The following is a 21957-nucleotide window of genomic DNA, read 5'->3' on the forward strand; positions in this document are numbered from 1 at the left end:
AATACGTGAATAAGCATAGGTTCTTCTACAAGAGGAGATAGAGAAAGAACACAACACCTTCAAGAGCGTACTGAAGTAAGAAACACCGTAAGTCAGGAAGCATCCGAAAATCGAAGCTAGGATGTTAGCGGATACGCACTTAGGCAATTCACATGCAGTGTGTTCCATCTGTATTTGAGATTTAATTTACTTATATAAGCAACCATTTCCTTGGCAATTGGATAGTTCTTTGGCAAACAGAGCAGAGGCATCATGAATTGTATATGGAAAAACTGAATCATCATAGATAGATGTAACTTACATGAAAAAATCGTAACTGCTTGCTCATGATCCTCTTCAGTGACTAAAATGCTTCATGTAGAATATAACTGTACAGTGAATGTTGTCAATTCAGTAATATTAATTGTAAGAGAGTTTTATCATAAAAATGATGAGGCTTTACTGTAAGAAAGTGTTATTTTGGAAAAAAAATTTGATAGAGGCATTAAGGACTGTAACAGCGGTTTCTTATTTGTGTGTTCTCGTAACAGTTGTGACTTTTCGGATTGTAGTAGTAGATATGTTCCCAACCAATGGCTTTTGGAGTATTTAGAACATAAAGTAAATAAAAGCAAAATAAAGGGTTAAAAAACCAAAAATTTGAGGACAAAGATAAATAGGAATTCTAGAGCGTGCTACGTCACACCGTGCCTTATATATATATATATATATATATATATATATATATAGATTTTGATTTTAATCCCTATTCGACTAAGCACATTAAACCTTCAATTGATTGAACTGTGTACTTTTGATCCATTTGCTCTTGAATATTCACAAATTAATCATATTTACAAAATGTTCTTTGAAATGGTGGTGGAGATTCAGCCAAGGAACATCAACTTTATGGAAGGAGGTGGTCAGTGCAAATATGGGAGAGAAGACAATTGGTGCACCAAGAAAACCAGAACTCCACACACATTAACAATTTGAAGGATGAATTCTTCCTAGATGTGTCTTTCAGGATTGGCAATGGTAACCATGTTAAATTCTGGAAGGAGAGGTGGTTACTTAGTTCCATTGAAGGAGTCTCATCCTAGGCAACATTGGCAACATACACTTCAGAAAGAATTTGCAAGATTGGGAGTTGGTCGAGCTCACTAAGTTGTACAGATAGTCTCAAATGGAATGGTTCAAGCAAAGGATCCTACACTGTCAAGGAAGGCTACAATAGATTTGAACACCACAAGTGCTCTAACTGACCATTGGCCTTGGAAGCTGGTCTGGAAGACTAATCTCCCTCCAAAAATCAAATGTTTCATTTGGACAGCTCTTCTAAATGGTACTCTCACTCAAGACAATCTCAAGAAGAAGGGTATTCAGATAGCTAATAGATGCTTCATGTGCCACCTTACAGATGAGTCAGTGAACCACTTGTTCTTACATCGCCCTGTGGCAACAGACATTTTGGTCTGTGTATTATGCAGTTTTTGGCATCAGCTGGTCAACACCACTCACCCTACAAGAAGCAGTTGCAAGTTGGAGTCCATGGAAAGTGGATAGATCCATCTGGCAAATGGTACCAGCCTGTACATTTTGGTGTATTTGGATGGAAAGAAACAACATGTGTTTTTATGAGACTTCAACTCCTAACTGCTTCTTGAGATCTAAAAGCTTAATGATTCTTTTTAGTTGGAGCAATCTTTCCCCGGTAAATGATGCAATTTCCTTTTTAGATTTCATTAGTTCCCTCTCAATGGCTTAACAACCTTTGAGTTTTTGCTATAGGTTTTAACTAGGGGTGGTCGTTCGATTCTTCGGTTCGGTTTTATCAAACTTCGGTTTGGCTATTTTGGTTTTGATTTTTTTAAGGTGGACACCGAACACCGAACCTAACTAGTTCGGTTCGGTTCTTTCGATTTCAATTTTTGAAGTTCAGTTTCTGTTTTTTCAATTCGATTTTTTTGATATGATATTAGAAGCGATTCCATTTACACTAATTCATATTCTCAAAAGCAATAAAACATAAAACTGATAAATTGAAATCAAAATCAAACAAATAGGATACACAAAAACAGAAAATCATAACCATAATATAGGATTATTACTCGGTGTTATATACATACAGTAAGAATAACTAAGAAAACACATAAAGGACATACATTAATCCTAAAGATACATCCTAGTCACCTTCTTTTGTTAAGGATATTTGATTTTCTCAACTGAAGTGGAAAATTAAGAATACAAAAGCAAAAAAGAGCTTGTTACAATTGAATTTTTTTTTAGCTTAAATTTAATGAGCCTGAACTATTTTAATTTTTTTGAATAATGTATTAAATTTCGGTGAGCATTCGGTTCTTCGATTCGGCTATTCGGTTTCGATTTTTTGAAGGTGGACACCAAACACGAACCAAAATAGTTCGGTTCGGTTCTTTTGGTTTCAACTTTTTGAAGTTCGATTTGGTTCGGTCCGGTTTTTCGATTTTCGGTATTTATGCCCAGCCCTAGTTTTAACTCCCAGATCTTACTTATTTTTTTGTTTTTTGGAGTTATCACCTACTTTTCTTTGTAACTTTCTTGCATCTACTTGATGCTTTTCAATACAACCACGTACTACATAAAAAAAAAGGACTCGATAAAGTATTAACCTCATGGCAGCCGTCTTCTGCATGGTATGTCAAACACATTCCACATTAAGTTGGCATGGAGGTAGATCATTCTATTTTGACATCAGCAGAAGAAAAGATGAAGCAGTTTGTCATTCCAACCTAGGATATTAGCAGAAGAAGGCTCTCTTATAGTAAGAGCAGTTTGTTTTGACGCTGTAGGATTACAGTGAGACTTTATTCTTTCAACTGGGTAGTCAACAACTGATTTTATGGGAGGATTGCATTTTTGTAGCTGCAGCTCTTTGGTGCGTCGTCGTAGTAACATTGCCTCTTTTTTATCAGCTGTTATCTTCATATAAGTATCTCCTTCGAGCTTCATTTGATAATTTCGCTCTTCTGTACATGGATGTTTATTTGTTTGGTTGGAAGACATCTCTGCACATGTTTTTTACCGCGATATATCTGCATTTCAAATAGTTCAGAAACTATGGGAAAATGCCATTTTAGACTTTAAGAAGCATAAATTATTGGTGATTCTACTGACAGTACAAAGTTTCCAAACCATAAAGACAGTTCATGGACCTTAACCAAGTATAACTAGTATGGCAAAAAAATATCGTCAAAACACAGTGGCTCTTCTTTTCCTCTTTATCTGGTCAAAACTTGAAGCCAGAGAAAGACAAATTGTACTGAATAAATTTTATTAAGAAAAAGGCAGCAGAACAAATTTATACGCTGCATAAAAGTAATTGAGTTCAAAATGTAATAATAATCTTCTTAAATTATGGTAAACCAAGAAGACAAATTCAACTGCACCCATGAAAGCAGGTACTATCATTTATTGTACCAGAAACTGTTGGAATGTTGAGTCAGTGATTGCGCAGAGGGAACCTATTGGAAGATACTGATAGGCTAAAGGTACATTTTTTATGCTTCAATGGAAGAACTTTGACAACCAACTATAGAGTAGAAAAAGTCGGAAGATGCATAAGAAATATAATAGAAAGCTTAATTCACCGCAGAATTCATCATACAACTGAAAGGACTAAGAGAAACAAAAAATTAAACCCTAAAACAATAATAAAAATCTAATGGAAAGCCTGATTCGTCGACTAGTTTTCTCAAAGAACAAAGCACATCAAATTGTCTCTGCATTAAAGTCGATACACTCAAGAGAAAACAAAAATACTTAGCACGAAATCCATGGTAAAACAGAGAAACAGAAGACGAGAAGAAGAAAACCCACCCAAAAACAGCGGTCGAAGAAGGAAAACTCAGGAAATCAATTTAAAAACAGTCTAACACAACAAAAAAATTGCAAGCAAATACTCCTAGTTGAAAGCACAGTTCGGAACTAAAAAACAAAGCAGCGAAAACACCCAAATAATTGCGAAATAAATTGTGAAGAAGCAACACTGACAGTACGCTCACCTGAGATAAGAAGAAGCTCTAAAATCCATTGAAGTGCAAAGTTGGACGTCCTGGAGAGGGAGGTGTTTGAGATGGCATTACTTTGCGCAGGCTTTAGGATTGATGAAGAAACCAAGCAACCATTAAAAATTGGACTGCACTTTGCTTTCCTCACTTTCAACCATTTGCCATACCACAATTTGGTCTCTGTTTTCTTTTTTGTTCTGAAACCTGATGGGATCTTAATGCAGGAAAACATGGCGGGCGGCGGAAATGGCTGCAGTGTACAGGGAAGGTTTTTTTTTCCTTTTTGCTTAAGAAGTACGGGCAAGGTTGATTGAGATGAAGGCGGCCAAGTCATGATAGTAATTTTAACGTCAGGGCAACTAAGAACCTTTGGCATTGTTCTTTTACCTTAGTTTCTGGTCGTAAGGAAAACAAAACTTGCTATTCACGAGTGGATAAAATACCATCCAAAAAGAAACAAGAATAACAAATCAGTAGATTCCAACCATTAGTTGTTTCTTCAGCACAACACGAGTCAATGACATAACATAGAAGACGCTGACTAAATATGTAAACCCATAACATTTGGCCCGATAAAATAGCAGAGAATCGAGGAAGAAACACTATTCAATGAGTATAATTAAAAATACGTTGCATTGTAGATGACAAAACGGTACTAGATATAAATATCGTTCTAAGCAAGTTTGAGAATTATCTACAAGTGCCAGCTTAGGGAAACATTATCGGAGAGGCTATGACAAATAATTCCCAGATGTTGACTTAACACAAAGGTCACAACTATTTGATTCAGTGATCAAAATGCAAAGCTCAGGATGTTCATATCGGCTCCAACTAACACACTAAAACACAAAAAACTTGTAAAAGATAGATAACTGATAGACAAACAGCAACTTATATATTCTACTGATGCAAGTTAACAATACTAATAATCTTGTATGATAATATCCCAACTAACAATTGAAGGAAAACAAAAGTCAGAACAAACTTTGAATTGTAATGAAGGCCGAAGTAGACCAAAACTGGGTGTTTACTTAACAAAAGAAACCAAGAACCTTTACACCAACATTCTTCCTTCGAGCCTCCTCGTGGTCCATAATACCTGCAGAGGTAGTCAGTACAATGTATGCAACCCACTGTAGTCCCACATGTGGGGTCTGGGGCGCATGGTATATATATGATCAAAATCATTTTTTATGTATATATAGTAAGATTTTGAATGCTATTGGCTTTTTCGTGTATTTACTTCTTTACATTTTGAATCCCCTTGGTGGAAATCCCGACGCCACCACTGCTTCTGGGTGAACCAGTCGAACGGATAATTACCTGAAGGTTTCAGGTAGGTAGTGATATTGGTTTAAGCTTAATGCCCTCAAGTTGTAATTTGGCCAGTTGCAATGCCTAAATAGCAAGAGTTCAAATTTTTTTTTTCTTGGTAGTTAAAGAAGGAAAAAGTAAATGAAATCCTTAAGACACATGATATGTTATCCCCTTTTCATCAGTGAGACTGTTTAAGAACTTTCCACTGGGATGAAAGTTTGTCTTTATCATTGTGCTCAAAGAACATTCTATTCCTTTCGAAATCATGTTACTTAATTTATTTAACTACTAAGTTCTAATCTAAAGATCTTTTAAATGCTTCATTGCAGGTTAACTGTGCACGGGAGAACTCAGACAAGTTTGTCAAATTGTATTCCTGTATCATTCCCTATTTCGTACTAGTTTTATGGTTACTTGGGTTGTGAAAGGATTAGCGGGATTATGTTACTTTCTACTTACTTTTGCGTATGCTGTCTTACTCTTCTACTATTTTGATGTTGCAGGAAAGCAGGAGTACTACAAGGTTTCAAGATTTGTCAATTTCTACTTACTTTTGCGTATGTTGTCTTACTCTTCTACTATTTTGATGTTGCAGGAAAGCAGGAGTACTACAAGGTTTCAAGATTTGTCAATACCATAGGGCGATTAAGGATTTCATGATCCAAGGTGGTGATTTCCTAAAGGTCGCTTTCTCTAGCCTTAACCTTGTATTAGGATTCTATATTGAGGGTTGATTTGTAATGAAGGTTCCCAGTTCCATAGGAGTTGGGGTGATTGACGAATTTATGAAGGGCTACTCTCTCTCTCTCTCTCTTTGTGTGTGTGTAACTCTAACTATGTGCTTCTTTGATTGGAACATCACTTGCACCTTCTTCGTTGCCCCATCATCTGTTTGAAAATGTCAAATCATGCTTCATCTTGAATTCATGCTCTCTTGGTCTGTTTACAGAATTCTTTATCAAGTAATTTATTCTGCATGCAACCTGCCCTGCCTTAGTTTTCCATGATTGCTTCATGTGAAAAAAGACTTCCCCAGATTATCTTCAAGGATATTAACTTTTGCAAAGAAGATGGCAGTGCAGCCTACAAGGATTGGAATCTACAGATCACTTACAAAAAACTTCCGCAGTGTTTGTAAAAGATTTGTCTGAATTATTTTCATGATGGGTCCTCTATCACTTATGAAAATGCATAAAGTGCCACCATCTAATTTGAAAAGAAAGAAGGCTTTACAGTGAGGAGAAAAGGTGGCTCGGGATCTGAATTCACTTTATGTTTCAAATACGTGTTCTCTTTTCCTTTTTCCAGATCCAGGGAACCCCAAAAACAATTTTTTTTTAAAAAGTAAGAAAACAAAGAGCATTATTGTAGAACAAACAAGGGAATAACTCTTCCCTCCCAAAGCAAGCACTCTTAACAGCATTAGCATAGCAAAGTGTCCTATGTATAGCTTCTAGCTATACCAATCAAAGTGTAAATACGTATATTTAATTCTTACAAAGATCCGGAAAAACCAGTCTGCCAACCAAACTTGTCTAACTCTACCCGAATGCAACAACCAGTGTCATCTTCATGCCCATTCACTATCAATCATAACCTCATAGGCCACGTTGATATCTATTGTAATATAATTAAAAGGTATAGTTGGCACCAACCACTTGGATTTTATTTAAAAGAACCTAGCCAGTTGGAACTCACAAACTAGACAGTAGTAGAGGTCCAGAGGAGAACTTAGAAAAGAGAAGAACCACGAGCTGAAAACAACAACCGAAACATTCATCCTTTCACTGCACATATTCATTACAAATTGCAAAAAATACACAGCCCTTTTTCTAGTTAACCCTTTCTTTCCTTTTCTTAAGTGCATCATTTCTCATGTACTATACTAGCCATTGGCAGAACAAGAATGCCCACCTAGTGTTTTGAAACTGCAACCTAAAGTAATTTTCTGAACCGCTGTCGTCACTACCCTAGAAGCTTCTCCTATAACAAGGGAATTAAATAATACATAAAACATTTTTGTTTTTCCCCTATGCTATATTTTCCCCTTCATTTACAGGTAACTCTGGCTACTAGCTGGGAATGAAGTATGAGGGAAAGGATTCAACTAGATGTGGACAATCATAGTGGACCCCGAAAAGAAGGTTCTGATTCAAGAGAAAGGTAGACCAATACAAATGCAGGTTTGAAGGAGAGCAGTAGTCATTAGGGGAATCGTAACAAGCATGTGAGAAAAAGAATTTTCTTCCAAATGGAGAATACAATTGGCCCCAAGATGGAAAATATACAGTAGTAAAATACCTATAATTAAATAGAGCAGCACACAAAAGCTTTGTTAAAGTATATGAACTATTACACTACCACAATCCAGTAATTTCATCAATTTATCTCAACTAGATAACATTTAATGGCTACTTCCAGCTAGTTACGTTCCTCAGTGAAATAGCATTGATCAAGAAGTACATGATAAGAATCAGGAAAGCTAAATGGTAAAGGGATTTACTATATTAGAGCTAAATACAGCAGAAAGAGTATATGGACCTTGATACAACAACAACACACCCAGTGTAGTCCCACAAGTGGGGTCTGGGGAGGGTAGGATGTACGCAAATCTTACCCCTACCTTGTTGGAAATACATAAGATAATATATTAGGTATTCCACGCACAGTTTTGGCAATCCCGTGTAGTTGCAAAGAAAACTAAGCAAATAGAACCTGTGCACTAGACGGCGTGAAGTCAGAGAGGGATTCAGGAGCATCTACCACTTGCCAGTAAACAACGAATGAGCAGCCTTGGCTCGTGATATGTCCTACAGCAACATGAAGATTTCGGCCTACGACAGCAATCCGGTTGTCACAGCAATCTACACAGAAAGGTTTACATATCTGCTCTGGCAGTGGAAGTCCTTCAACAGTGTCCCAGGAATCAGTTTCTGCATTGTAAACCTTAAGTTTTGTCCGTTCGTGTTCCGAAACTACAAACAATCTGCCGTATAGCACAACACTAGAACCAGTCCAACCTTCTCGAAGTCCAGAAGCCATGTTCTCCCAATTATCCGTTTTAGGGTCATAAATCTGGCCCCTAGGCACAAAAGAAAAAGGCCAAAACCAACCTTCTGTTACTAGAAGCTTTCCATTAACAACTGCAGAGTCGTATGAGGCCATGTTAGTTCCCATATTTGCAACAGGGTACCAAATCCCTTTAATAGGATCCAAGACTTCAGCAGACTCCAACTCAACAAGATCTGTGCTGTTTCCTCCAGCAACATAAATCATCCCATCAATAACTCCACTGGCAAAAAAGGACCTAGCTGTGATCATCTTCTTCATAACAGTCCAACGGTTTTTCCGGACTTCATATTTAACCACCAAATTAAGGGGACAATCAACATCAGAGGCTACTCCACCACAAACATAGAGAACACCCTCATGGGGAATGCATATACACCTGAATCCATGGGGACACACTTTCTCCTCCTTGCACGGCATCGCAGGGATAGTATGCCAAGCAAAGTTGTTTAGATCAAAAACTTTCCACTGAATTTTGCCACTACTTTTATGAAAGGCAAAGACAAAAAGCCAAGGATCATGAAATCCAAGCTCCTTCCTTCGACAAAAGAATCTATCTTTAGTGGCAAAGAGTGAATACCATCGCTTACAGACGGTCCTACAGGCCATGTGGTTATCGACGGGTATCCTGAGGAGGCAATTGAGAGCAACATCATCTGGAAGTCTAGGAATTAGGGGTTCTCCCTTTAACTGCAGTTCTAACTCAAATGAAGGATCAGATTGCTTTGCAGCTAACCTAAACTTTGGGGACAATGTCATTTGTGAACCCCCCAGCCTTTGCACTGGAGCTTGATGTGATGATACCCTTACTCTTTGCATTTCTTTCTTTCTCTTACAAACCCAACTTCCCTTTCAGAGCCGTGAAAAGAACATGCCCTGGTTTCATTCATAAATGGGGTAAATCAGAATCCAAAACCCAAACACATAATCTTTGAATCCAATAATCATAAAATCCCAAAAGCAAATTCAGACACATGAAACAGGCAGACTTTGCTCTTCTTTTTCTTTCTTTTTTTTTTTTCTTTTTTTTTTTTTTTTTTAAAGGAAAAACCCCTACTTTTTACAACCTCATGACTTAGAAATGCAAAAGTATCAAAAACAAGAACCCTGAATTTAAGCAAAACTCATAAGTTTAAGAACCCCTATACTCATATTTATATATATTTTTACTTCACAGATCAATCCTTTTTATAGCAGAAATAGCAGTACATAAGAATATAGTCAGAGTTTGCTTTTCTTTTCTTTTTTTTTTTTTTTTTTTTTTTTTTTTTTTTTTTTTTTGAGGAAAAGCCACTACTTTTTTTTACAACCTCATGACTTAGAAATGCAATAGAATCAAAAACAAGAACCCTGAAAGTTAAGCAAAACTCAAAAATTTAAGAACCCCTCTACTCATATATATATATATATATTATTAATTCACAGATCAATCCTATTTATAGCAGAAATAGGATTACATAAGAATATAGACAGAGTTTGCTCTTCCTTTTTTTTTTTTTTTTTTTCCTTCAGGAAATGCCACTACTTTTTTTTACAACCTCATGACTTAGAAATGAAAAAGCTCAAAAACAAGAATCCTGAATTTGAGCAAAAGAACCCCTCTACTCATATATATATATTTTTACTTCACAGATCAATCCTTTTTATAGCAGAAATAGGAGTACATAAGAATATAGGCAGAGTTTGCTCTTCTTTCTTTTTTATTTAAGGAAAATCCACTACTTTTTTTTACAACCTCATGACTTAGAAATACAGAAGCATCAAAATCAAGAACCCTGAATTTAAGCAAAACATATATGAGTAGAGGGGTTCTTTTTTTTGTTTTTTTTTTTTTGTTTTCCCCTTTCCAAAAAAGAAAAACAAAAAAGAACCCCTCTACTCATATATTTTATATTTTTAATTCACAGATCAATCCTGTTTATAGGACTATAGGAGTACATAAGAGTGAAAAGAAAAAAGACTTACAGATTAAGATAGAACAATTATATCAACAGAAGGGTAAAGCTGGTGTCTTTAGCAAGAATTGAACATTTTTAATCATTCAAAAGATTTGTGGTGAGCTGGTTATACTAAGTTATGAATAACAATATATATTATAATTAGAATTAATTTTCTTAAATGGAGGCAAATCTATGATTTTTCACAATCTGTAGTTTATTATATTTTATTAATTATTAAAGTAATTTTACATCTATGGACACAAAAGTAACAGTGAAAGTAGGCTCACCTGAGAAAAGAAGAAGCTAAAAGTGCAAAAGGACAAATAGGATTACTTTGCAGAGGTGTTATGATTGCAAACGGTGACTTCACTTATATCCCCAACTGTTCCATATTTATCTACTCTGTGTAGTCAGTGTCTTAATTTGACTAAACACGATTATTAAGAAATAAAGATAGATTAGTCTTAAATTAAAAATATATATAATGTACTAAAATATTTTTTGAATCTTGTGGTTATAAACTTATCATGTAGTATGTTTAATTGTCAACTTACTAAATATAAAAAAGATATATTTTTAGGACATACCCCCTCTGTCCTATACTAATTGTCCACATTACTATAAATATTAATCCCAAAATACTTATTCATTTACAAAATCAAGATAGAATTAATTAAGTTTTTCTTATTCCCTTAATATTGATTGTTTTTTAAGTATCCAATATTTATATAGTGCAACTAATTGGAGAGAGATAAGGATAATATATTATGTTTAATTGTCAACTTACTAAATATAGAAAGATCTCTTTTTAGGACATACTCCCTCCGCCCCATATTAGTTTTCCAATTACTATAAATATCTGTCACAAAATATTTGTCCATTTACAAAATTAAGATAGAATTTATTAGTAAGTTTTTCCTAAATTACTCTTAACATTAATTATTTTTTAACTAACTAATATTTATGATAGTGCAATCAATTGGAGAGAGATAAAGGTAATTTAATAAAAATATACTTTTATTTACGAGTTCTTAAAAGGTGTGTAAAGGGAAAACTGGACAAGTAATATAGGACAGAGGGAGTATTAAAAAGGAAAGTAAGACACTTAAATTGAGACGACACTTAAATTGAGACGAGGGGTATATAATAGGGAAAATAACAAATGGTATCACGTAAAAGTTTAGGCATGCACAAACTGACATGTCGTACTTTACCAAATACTCTCTCTGTCCCAAATAAGTGTCATCTTAATAAAAATTAAGCTCAGTTCATTAAAAACCTAATAAATAGAACGTAGAGTATACTAAACTATCCTAAATTATTAAATGGTTTTATAGAATTGAACAATAGTTTGGAGATGGTTTTACTTTGCAAGGTGTTATGATTGCAAGCGGTGACTTCCCAGCATTTAACAATAGGCATTATGCTAATGGCACAGTTTGACATACTTGCCGACAGTGGGGTGCCAGAATTTATAGTTAGGGGTTCAACAAATATAAAAATTTAAACAAATAAAGAAGTTAAAGGGGGTCAATAGCTACTATATAGTATATATACATATAAATAATTTTAATTTTGTATATATAGTGTAATTTTTCGGATGAACCCCCATGCCCCAACCTAGCTTTGCCTCTGCTTGCCAATTTTTATCTTGAATTTCTAAAATAACACTTATTTTGAAAAAATATTTTTTTTATTAAAATGACATTATTTTGAGATGCGGGAGTAAGTATATTTAAATAATTAAAATTATTTTGTAAAATTGAAAAATTCCAGCTGACCTGTCATCAGAGGTAACAAATGAGCTTGTTTGGTGAAATTGGACGAATCAAATGAGTCAGATTAATAAATTGGTCATGATTCAACTTGTTCAGTTTATTTAGCTCAAATTGTATCAAATAAAAGGTCATAATTCAAAGTTTCAAATTACGAAAACATAACTTAAGAGGGTGCTTGGATTGGCTCATTTTAAGTGTTTTTTGGTCAAGATAAAATTTAAGTTCTTTTCTATTTTTTTGTGTTATTTGGGAAAGTTTCTAAGTACGTACTTTTAGGTTTAAAAAAAAAAAAAGGAACAAAAATAAGCTAAAAGTCATAAGTTGGAAATGTCTAACTTATGACTTTTAGCTAATAAACTATTATTAAAAAGTCAATCCAAACACCCTCTAGCCTCCCTACTTTTTATTAACTTTATATTAAAAAATGTGAAAGTTACATACTCTTATTTCCCCCGTTCACTTTTACTTGTCGATTATATTATTTTGAAACAAACCTTTTTTTTTTTTTTTTTTTTTTACTAAGATGACATTATTTTGAGATGGGAGAGTAAGTATATATGAATGATTAAAATTTGCTACTTATAATAAGGGAGAATCTAAAGATTTTGTCGTTTCTGAGTTAGATTCCAACTAATGTTTACTGACCAAAAGGCTTCTTTTCCAAATTCAACCTTATAGTTAGTCCTTTATTGTTGTCTACTAGAGATGGTAACATGGAATGTGCTATAAATTCTTTTATATGCCTCGTTTCTCCTATTATATACCACATTATTGGCTCAATACATTTTTTAAATTTGTCAGTAAATTTTATTTGGAAACATAAATTACGACTTATTTCAATTGAGCATCCGATTTTCGAACACATGATAAATGTTTCTATTAGACATTTTCTATTTAATTTTTAAAAATACCTTTGCGTGTATTCTCAAGTGCCTATTATATAGATAAATTAACCACTTAAAATCATTTCAATTATAACTGTTATGGACACAAAAGTAACAGTAAAAGTAGGCTCACCTGAGATAAGAAGAAGCTAAAAGTGCAAAAGGAGAGATAGGATTACTTTGCAGAGGTGTTATGATTGCAAACGGTGACTTCCCAACTGTTAAATATTGGACTCCACTTATTTCCCCATCTGTTCCATATTTGTCCACTCTATGTCTTAATTTAATTAAACACGAAAATTAAAAAATAACGAGCGATTTTTTAATCAATGGCCTTAAATTAAAAATATGTATAATGTATTAAAATATTTTTTGAATCTTGTAATTATAAATTTATCATGTACTATGTTTAATTATCAAGTTATTAAATATAGAAAAGATATATCTTTTAGGACATACACCTTTTGTCCTATAATAGTTGTCCACATTATGATAAATATTCGTCCTAAAACACTTATTCATTTACAAAATCAAGATAGAGTTAATTAAGTTTTTTTTTTACTTTACCCTTAATATTGATTATTTTTTAAGTAACTAATATTTATGATAGTGCAATTAATTGGAGAGAGATAAGGTAATGTAGTATGTTTAATTATCAATTTACTAAATATAGCAAGATCTCTTTTTAGGGCATACTCACTCCGCCCCATATTAGTTATTCACATTACTATAAATATTCATCACAAAGTATTTATCCATTTACAGAAATCAAGATAGAATTTATTATTAAGTTTTTCCTACGTTACTCTTAACATTAATTATATTTTAATTAACCAATATTTATAATAGTGCAATTAATTGGAGAGAGATAAGGGTAATGTAGTAAAAATATACTTTTATTTATAAGTTCTTAAAGGGCATGTAAAAGAGAAACTGGACAAGTAATATAGGACAGAAGGAGTATTAAAAAGAAAATAAGACACTTAAATTAAGACGAAGGGATATTGTTGACACCCGATTTTGTCCCGTCTTCCCCAAAATATTTAAGTTACGTTTCTGATATTTTGGCAACTTTAAAATATTTTTTTTGTATTTACTATAATTATTAGTTTTATTAATACCGGCATTTCATTATTCTATTGCAGGCACAATTGTTATTATCTTTTATTTTATTACCACTGCTACTACTACTAGTATTATTATTATTATTATTATTATTATTATTATTATTATTATTATTATTATTATTATTATTATTATTATCATTACTATTATTATTGTTATTATTTGTTATTATTGTGACCAGTATTATTATAATTCGCATTTCAGCATTTTTACCAGCTTATGCACACGCATCGTATTTATTTTCGCGCAATCAAGTAGTAGCGTTTTATTCACTGTTGAACTTTTAAAATATTATCACACGGTTATTATGGCGTTCTATAATCTTATTTTATCCGGGGATTGATAATTACATATGTTTTAATATTTTAACACACGTTAGCACATTATTAATTTAAATGGGTCTTTTATTTAAATTCAGGAGCTAAGTTGTTCAGCCCATATTTTAATTCATCTAACCCAAATCCGGACCCAATCAACCCATACTATTTTTGGACCAGCCCATAAGAAATCTTAAAATTTTTTGGCCCACACCCATTACCCGTCCGACCCGCCCCGGCCCATTTCGTTCCTTAATGAAAACGGGTAGGTTTTTCTTTCTTTCCCCTCACATCTCCCTCAGCGCCGCACCCTCCTCTCTCTCTCTCTTCCCCCGCTCTCTCTCTCTCTTCCCCCGCTCCTCTCTCTCCTCTCTTCCTCCTCTCTCTTCGTCGACGTAAATGGAAAATCCGCAGGCCCCTTTCGTTCCCAACAGGCCTGCATGGCCAATTTTGGGAAAGAAATTAATGAATCGATTTTCTTCGGTTCAGAGGTCAACGTTGGAAGTTTGGATGTTTGTTCTTTTTCTCTGGCTCTCTGCGTTCAATCTGAAGCATTTTAATGGGTTTCGTCCTTTTGTGAAGGTAAATCGGTCCTTTATTAGTTTATTGGTCAGTGGCGAATACAACTTTTTTTATGAACATTGTCGTCTTCTTCGAGTATTCTGGTCATTGACAGAAAACAAACGTTTGATTTCAAAAGGGTCAACTTAAATCCCGCCCAATTTTTCGTTTTTGAACCCCCACCTAGCTATCTCCTATAAATGGTGGCTTATGAACCGATTCGGGGTGGTCTTTTCCAGCGGCAAAAAACTCTTTTGAAATATATAGCTTCTAGCCGCAAAAATCCCCTTTTTTAAAAAAAATAATAATAATCAGTTTATAGTAATCATATATTTTAGTGATTGATAAGAAATATACTAAATCATTTCTGTCCATTTTTCGCTCTGGGTATTGATTCGGATCTATACGAACTCGGAGTGTGGTGTTCGAGTAGATATCGAGACATTCGCCTCACTTCGCTGCACCCGAAGAAGGTCAGTAATTCTCTCATTATTTCAGTATTTGTTTCACTCTTTATTCTATCCATTATGATCTTGTATTAGTTTGGGGATTAGCATAAAACATTGAAATTCCCATTGAGCCCCTATGAGGACGACGATCCTTAGTAGAAAACCCATGCTTACATTATAGTTAAAATAAAATAAAATAATACTAGATGATGAAAGCACGTGTTAGCACGAGCCCAACACAAAAAATAGCACCACACTTTTTTTTTAGTCTTTCCAAAAATGAATGATATATTTTTATGTTTAGAAATTATTTAACTTGAAACTTCCCCTCCTACCTTTAATGAAATGATTTAAATCCACACAAATATCTATGACATGTTTTAGACCACAAGTTTCAAAGATCTTTCATTTCATAACCAGCTATTTTTTTTATCCCACATGGACATATGTCATATTACTAAATATTTATCTCTTCTCACGTATGCACTTCAATTTTAATTCTCCGACACATTTATTTCCTCCATGTACTTATACTTGTTAATTTCTTACTTTTCAAGTTCTTTAAGAATTAATAGATGAAGTACTCCCCCCGTCCCATATTACTTGGCCACATTACTAAACTACTTTTTTATCCCAGATGGACATATGTCATAATACTGAATATTTATTCTCTCCTCATGTATACACGTATGCACTTCAATTTTAATTCTACGACACATATTTATTTTCTCCGTGCACTTTTACTTATACTTTTGACTTTTCACTATGTCACATAAATTAGGACAGAGAGAGTACCTTTTTGTAATATAATTATGAAATTTTTATTATAGAAAGTATTATAATTCAATTAATTGAAAATATCAATAAATTATTTTACTTAGTCCGCTTTTCCCATATATGACTTTCCTGGTTTGGTTTTCCAATTGAAAGATTTGAAATACACCTTCTCCTACCGAGTTTTATGCCATCATCTCTTTCTACTATATGTGTATACGTTTCTTGACCTTTTATATTCCGTCTCCTTGATGTTATTCCTCATTATTTATGTGAAATATATGTGTCTAAAATTAGTGCATTTTTATCCTTACCCAAAGGTATAAGTTTTAAATCTTTTGGTTTTATGACTTCTTTAACGGTTTTTGTGTTCAATTTAAATCGTTATTTCTTTTTTTCCCGAATTTATCTTTTTTAAATTTTCTCTAAGCGTACCTTTACCATTTTCTGAACTTATTATCTTTTTTTTTTTTTTTGCAATTGTCTCCTATCTTTTAAACTATTAGGGAATTTTCTATTTCAAATTAAAAACTTTATCCTAATAAAATATTTGGATCCTATCATTGTAAAAATATTGAAGCACACCACTAATCATTTCAATTTTTCATATTACTATTATGGGCCTAATTCATTATATTTTTCATAAATTGTTGAAAGAAAAAATTCCATCTTTCAAAATAAATCTGTTGTACCGTTTATAAGGTATTAGGTTTGTAGGATATTTTTTTTTTAATGAAACATTTATTAAGTTATATAAAAGCAAATTGATTCCTCATTTGCTCTAGAAGTTGATCAAATTGACATAAAAAATTGACCTTAAAATAAAATTTGATAAGCAAATATTTGAAATTGGTAAATTAGTGAGGTGATTCTTACCATTAACATGATTGAGATGTTGGACAGGGTGTAATACAATTTTCTTCATTATAGCTCACTATTGAATTTAGTTTTAAAAAAGGAAATTTGTCTATTACAAATTAAAAACTTAAAAAATGGAAGAAATTGCACGAATTGTCCTTCAAATGGGCTGGTATTTAATTTTTGCCTTTAGAAATTAATTTAGGAATAATTTCAATAATGTACAATCCAACATAAAATATTACATCCACGTATTTATATATTTTTTCCTAAATTTTATGCCTAGTGGCCATAAATTTTTAATGGTGCGGAACATAACTTGTGAGATATTATGATGCAGAAATATAAATTTATACTCCAACTTTTTTTTTTTTTTACATGAGTAGGAGGTGGACCCACCTTATTTTTCTTACATGAGTAGGATGTGGACCCACCTATTTTTTTTTTTTTTTTTTACATGAGTAGGAGGTGGACGACGATACCACCTCCAAACTCATGCTTCTAATATAGTTATAATATATATATATATATATATATATATACCCCTTTTTTGTAGTCCTCGCATGAGTTTTTTTGTTTCTTTTTGCCCCTAATTAAGATTATAATGACTTACAAATTCCTCACACATTTTGGTAAATTTTAAGAACTTTAAGGACTTTTTTCATACCACTAGAAGTGATAACGACATGAAAAAGGTGATAGTGGGACCCACAAAGCACACTAATCATACTTATTAGAGTCTTTCTTTTATGTGAAATTAATGTTATTAAACTTATTTCAAATTCTATTAAAAAGGGAACTATAGAAGATTATTTCATATATATTTTGAAAATGTTTGAAAAAACGATTGTTAATGAAAATACAATTTGATCTCCAAACAGTAATAATACTAAGCAATTGCAAAAGAATATTTCTCACTTTTTTTACTAGTAAAATATTTTACACAATATAGGATAATCAATATTTTATATAATTTAGGACAAAATAGTTAAGTTTAACATTAAAAAGTTATTACAGTATCGTTTCATAAAAAGGTTCATTAAATTAAGCGGAATAAATGTTATTTCTTAACATGCATCTTTTGGAAGGAAAAAGGATGTCTTAATGTAAGAACAATTTAGCTTTATTGACTATTCAATTTTTTTTTTTTTTTAAAAGAACATCTACAAAAGTATCTTGCAATAACAAGGCTTTTAATTGTTTACAAGTTAACTTTATTGATTTCATTTCATCATACAACAATAATGTAGCATTAAATGTTTTTGACATTAGTTGAATATTTTATATCTTTTGTTAAAAATAAGTTATAGCCAATATGAGTACAATTTAAAGAAACAAATGAAATTAATTTTACATATGATAAAGCTCAATTTGGATCATCAGAGACTATAATTTCAAAAATATCAGTAAAAATGGAAATTATAAGAGCTTTCGTGCATGCATTTATTTAATTTTTGTTCTTAAAAAAAAAATCTAATATATAAATTAAAAATAATAATAATCTCTTTAACTTTTAGATACCTTTCTGTACATCAAGATTTTAGAAGTCTTTAGAAAGGGTCCAACTGATGTTGAAAAAAGAAAAGTAAGAGCAAAAAAAATATATAAAATTATAAATTTAACTGTAATGTTGGTTTGGGCCTGGGCTTAGTAGGGGCCAAATGACACTAGTATACAGTTATAATTTTACATGTGTGTGTAGGTGAAAGTGATTTTAATACTTAGGGCCGGTTGGACATAAATTGATTTGTTTTTTTGCTCATTTTTTTTTTTTAAATTGTTTAGTTATATATCGTGTGAAATTCACTCCAAACTTTTTTTTAAACAAAATCAAGCTTGAAAATCTGGTCTGAACCAGCTTTTCAAATAATAATTAAAAAAAATATATACAAAACTTCAATATCTTTTTTAAGTGGAATGCATATTTAAATACAACTTCGACTTCCAAATATCCAACTTAACTTAAAATATTACTTCTGTTTTTCTTTTCAATATCACCTAATTCATGTTCAAACGCCTACTTTGTCTACTAATATGTATGTGTGTATTTAATTTCAAAATAGTCTACCGAAAACATCCTCTCTATCTCCCACGGTAGGAATAAGTCTGCGTACACTCTACCCTCCCCAGACCACTTTGTGGGATTTCACTGAGTATACTCTTTTTGTTGTATTTAGTTTCAAAAATCTATTGTCTAAATCCTCAAATCATGAAGACAGTTATTAATTTTGATAAGTTACATAATCAATTTGGAGGAGTAAAAGATTTAACATATTGCGCTCATATTCATGTTAATAAGATATAAAACCAATATGAGAGCTGGTTTTGAAAGCTTTATGTAAAATTGCAAATGAAGTCAATCAAATTCATGACAGTGACAATTGCTTAATTAAAGGAGAGAACCAAATAAGGAATATTATTCAGCTAAACAGTCATTATAAGACTATAGAAAGAAACGCCAAAATGAGTACTTTTTGAAAGAAGAGAGTATGCAAAACTTTTTGAAAGAAGAGAGTATTCATTGCATTATAAGTATTCCAGTTAAATCACTGAATCGTATGGAAGCATCCATGTATTTCATAATTTTTGAATAAAATTTTAATACAGTAGTATGTGTTAGTTTTTATTAACTAGCTAGTGTTTGCTGATATTTTTTCGATGCCATGTGTGACATATCTAGGATATTGGATTTCTTGATATTGGGATTTGGGATTACCTCGACATTCGTCGAACCAGAAATATTTGCTAGTAATAGTTACTTCATCCAATTCATTCGTGGTGGAATGTGAAGTATCTTCGAATTCTTTTAGCATCGACTTCCTAAGAGGCGTGCAAAAAAAGATATGAATAAAATGAATCGGAGGTAGGATTAAGTAATAAAATGTTGGAATAGATATAAGGTTTTCAATGGGTAAATGAGCTTAGTTTACGTGTTTGAATGAAAAAATCATATAAATTTAAGTGAATGTCTATGTATTCAGCATTCATATGAGATGTTCAAATCTGAGAAAGTGGTCAACAAGGTCCTTTATGTATATCACCTAAGAGAAATTGTCCTCAATGTTACGACCTGTTAGGTCGTTTTGGTTGCTTACGTGTTTCTGCCTACTTTGCCCTTGTGAAACCGCCCTTTTGCTTGTTTTCAGAATTTGCTAAGTTAGGTTATCTTTAAATGTTAGTGACATGCAAAAGGTACCTTTTTTTTCATTATTTGTTTTCTATTTAGGCATTATGTTCTATTTTCTGATTCTGCTATGTTTTTATAGGGTTTGGTTAGTGCTGCTGAAGAAGTATTTCCTGCTTGTGAGCACAGAATGTGTGCTAGACACATTCTGTCTAACTGGGCCCAAAATTGGAGAGGTATTGAGAGGAGGAAAAAATTCTGGAAGTGTGTTAGGTCAACATTTGAGGCAGAACTGAAAAATAGGCTGAATGAGTTAGATCAGTTGGGTAGGGGTATTGTTGAAGACCTTATTTCATACAACAAAGAAAGGTGGTGCAAAGTGTATTTCAAAGAATTTTCAAAATGTGATAGTGTGGACAACAATATGTCAGAATCTTTTAATGCTTGGATACTGTCAGCTAGACACAAGACAATTGTGTCAATGTTAGAAGAAATTAGAATCAAGGTCATGAATAGGATAGCTAAGATGAGGGCATTTTCTGAAACTTGGGTTGATGGGATATCACCAATGGCATTGAAAGTGTTCAATGCTAATGTTGAGAGGTTAATGAACTGTACACTTCACTGGAATGGAGACTGTGGCTTTGAAATCAAAGAGGGGTTAGGTACTCATATTGTTCAAGGGCAAGGGAATATTGTAGCTAGGTGTCATGGCAACTAAAAGGTATCCCTTGTGCACATGCCATAGTAGCTATGCACCATAGGAGAATTGATCCAAGTGAAAATATTGTACATTGGTACAGACAAGAGACCTATTTAAGGGCTTATTCTCACTTTATACAGCCTGTTCCAAGCATGATTATGTGGCCAGACAGTACAAACCCAAAGATAGAGCCTCCGGAAGTCAAAAAAAAATGCTGGCAGGCCAAGAAGGTGGAGAAGAAAGGAGATAGGAGAAGTGAGAAGGGCTGGAAAGTTGACAAAAAGAGGGATAGCCATGACATGCTCTGGTTGCAAGTCTAGTACACATAACATAAGAAGTTGCCCTTCAAGGCCTCCAACTGCATCAGCAACAACTCTCGCCTTTAGAGGAAATACTCAATGCCACCAATCGTATCAAGACAACTTCCAAGAGCAAATACTCAAGGCCACCAACTGCTGATACAACTTCCAAGAGGAAATACTCAAGGCCATCAAAAGCAGCAAATGCAGGAGCAACTGCTCCTCCAACTACACCAAAGAATCGCTCCAAAAGAACTCCAAGAGAAATACACAAAGCCACCGGTCCTCCAAGGCCTAAAGCAACTACAAAGGTAACCGTAATATACATTACTTTGCTTACCATTAATTAGTCAAATATTAACTTATTATCTCGTTAGGTTAATGCTTCCCGTGCAGTATCAATGGAAGTACAAGAAAAAGTAGTGTTCATGACACTCAAGATGCATCTACAAGCATGGGAGGGCGGGACTAAGTACAAAAGGCCAAGGGTTGTTGGACGGGGTGTATTTGTGTACGAGTCTGGATACAAATGTGTTAATGTAAGTGTTTCTCAATCACCTAAGTTATTATTATTATTTTTAGCCACTTTATGACACTAACCAATTTAAATTGCAGCAAGGAATGCCTAGCAGCAGGTTGGTGTCCACACCTAAGGCAATGAATTCAGCCTTGGTCACAGGTGATATTGGATACAAATCCAGCAAAGGATTGAAGTGGAAAGGAACAAAAGC

At 33.2% G+C, this 21957-nt stretch overlaps 1 protein-coding gene and 1 long non-coding RNA gene across 2 annotated transcripts; both read right to left on the bottom strand.

Moving 5' to 3' along the window:
- Positions 1-2059: 2059 nt before the first annotated feature.
- On the bottom strand, positions 2060-5881 carry LOC132059052 (uncharacterized). The gene is made up of 2 exons (XR_009415488.1): positions 4023-5881; positions 2060-3053 (listed from the first exon to the last, which is right to left on the bottom strand). It is a non-coding gene; the product is annotated as an uncharacterized LOC132059052 (long non-coding RNA).
- Positions 5882-7767: 1886 nt separating this feature from the next.
- On the bottom strand, positions 7768-13281 carry LOC132059051 (F-box/kelch-repeat protein At1g30090). The gene is made up of 2 exons (XM_059451526.1): positions 13150-13281; positions 7768-9290 (listed from the first exon to the last, which is right to left on the bottom strand). The coding sequence occupies exon 2, from the start codon at positions 9231-9233 to the stop codon at positions 8046-8048; it is 1188 nt and encodes a 395-aa protein (XP_059307509.1). The 5' UTR covers positions 9234-9290; positions 13150-13281; the 3' UTR covers positions 7768-8045.
- Positions 13282-21957: the final 8676 nt, after the last annotated feature.

This window comes from Lycium ferocissimum, chromosome 6, assembly GCF_029784015.1.
Source record: "Lycium ferocissimum isolate CSIRO_LF1 chromosome 6, AGI_CSIRO_Lferr_CH_V1, whole genome shotgun sequence".
NCBI lineage: Eukaryota > Viridiplantae > Streptophyta > Magnoliopsida > Solanales > Solanaceae > Lycium > Lycium ferocissimum.

Coding starts and splice junctions, on each gene's coding strand:
- LOC132059051 (XM_059451526.1), bottom strand. CDS start 9,233: ATGCAAAGAGTAAGGGTATCATCACATCAAGCTCCAGTGCAAAGGCTG.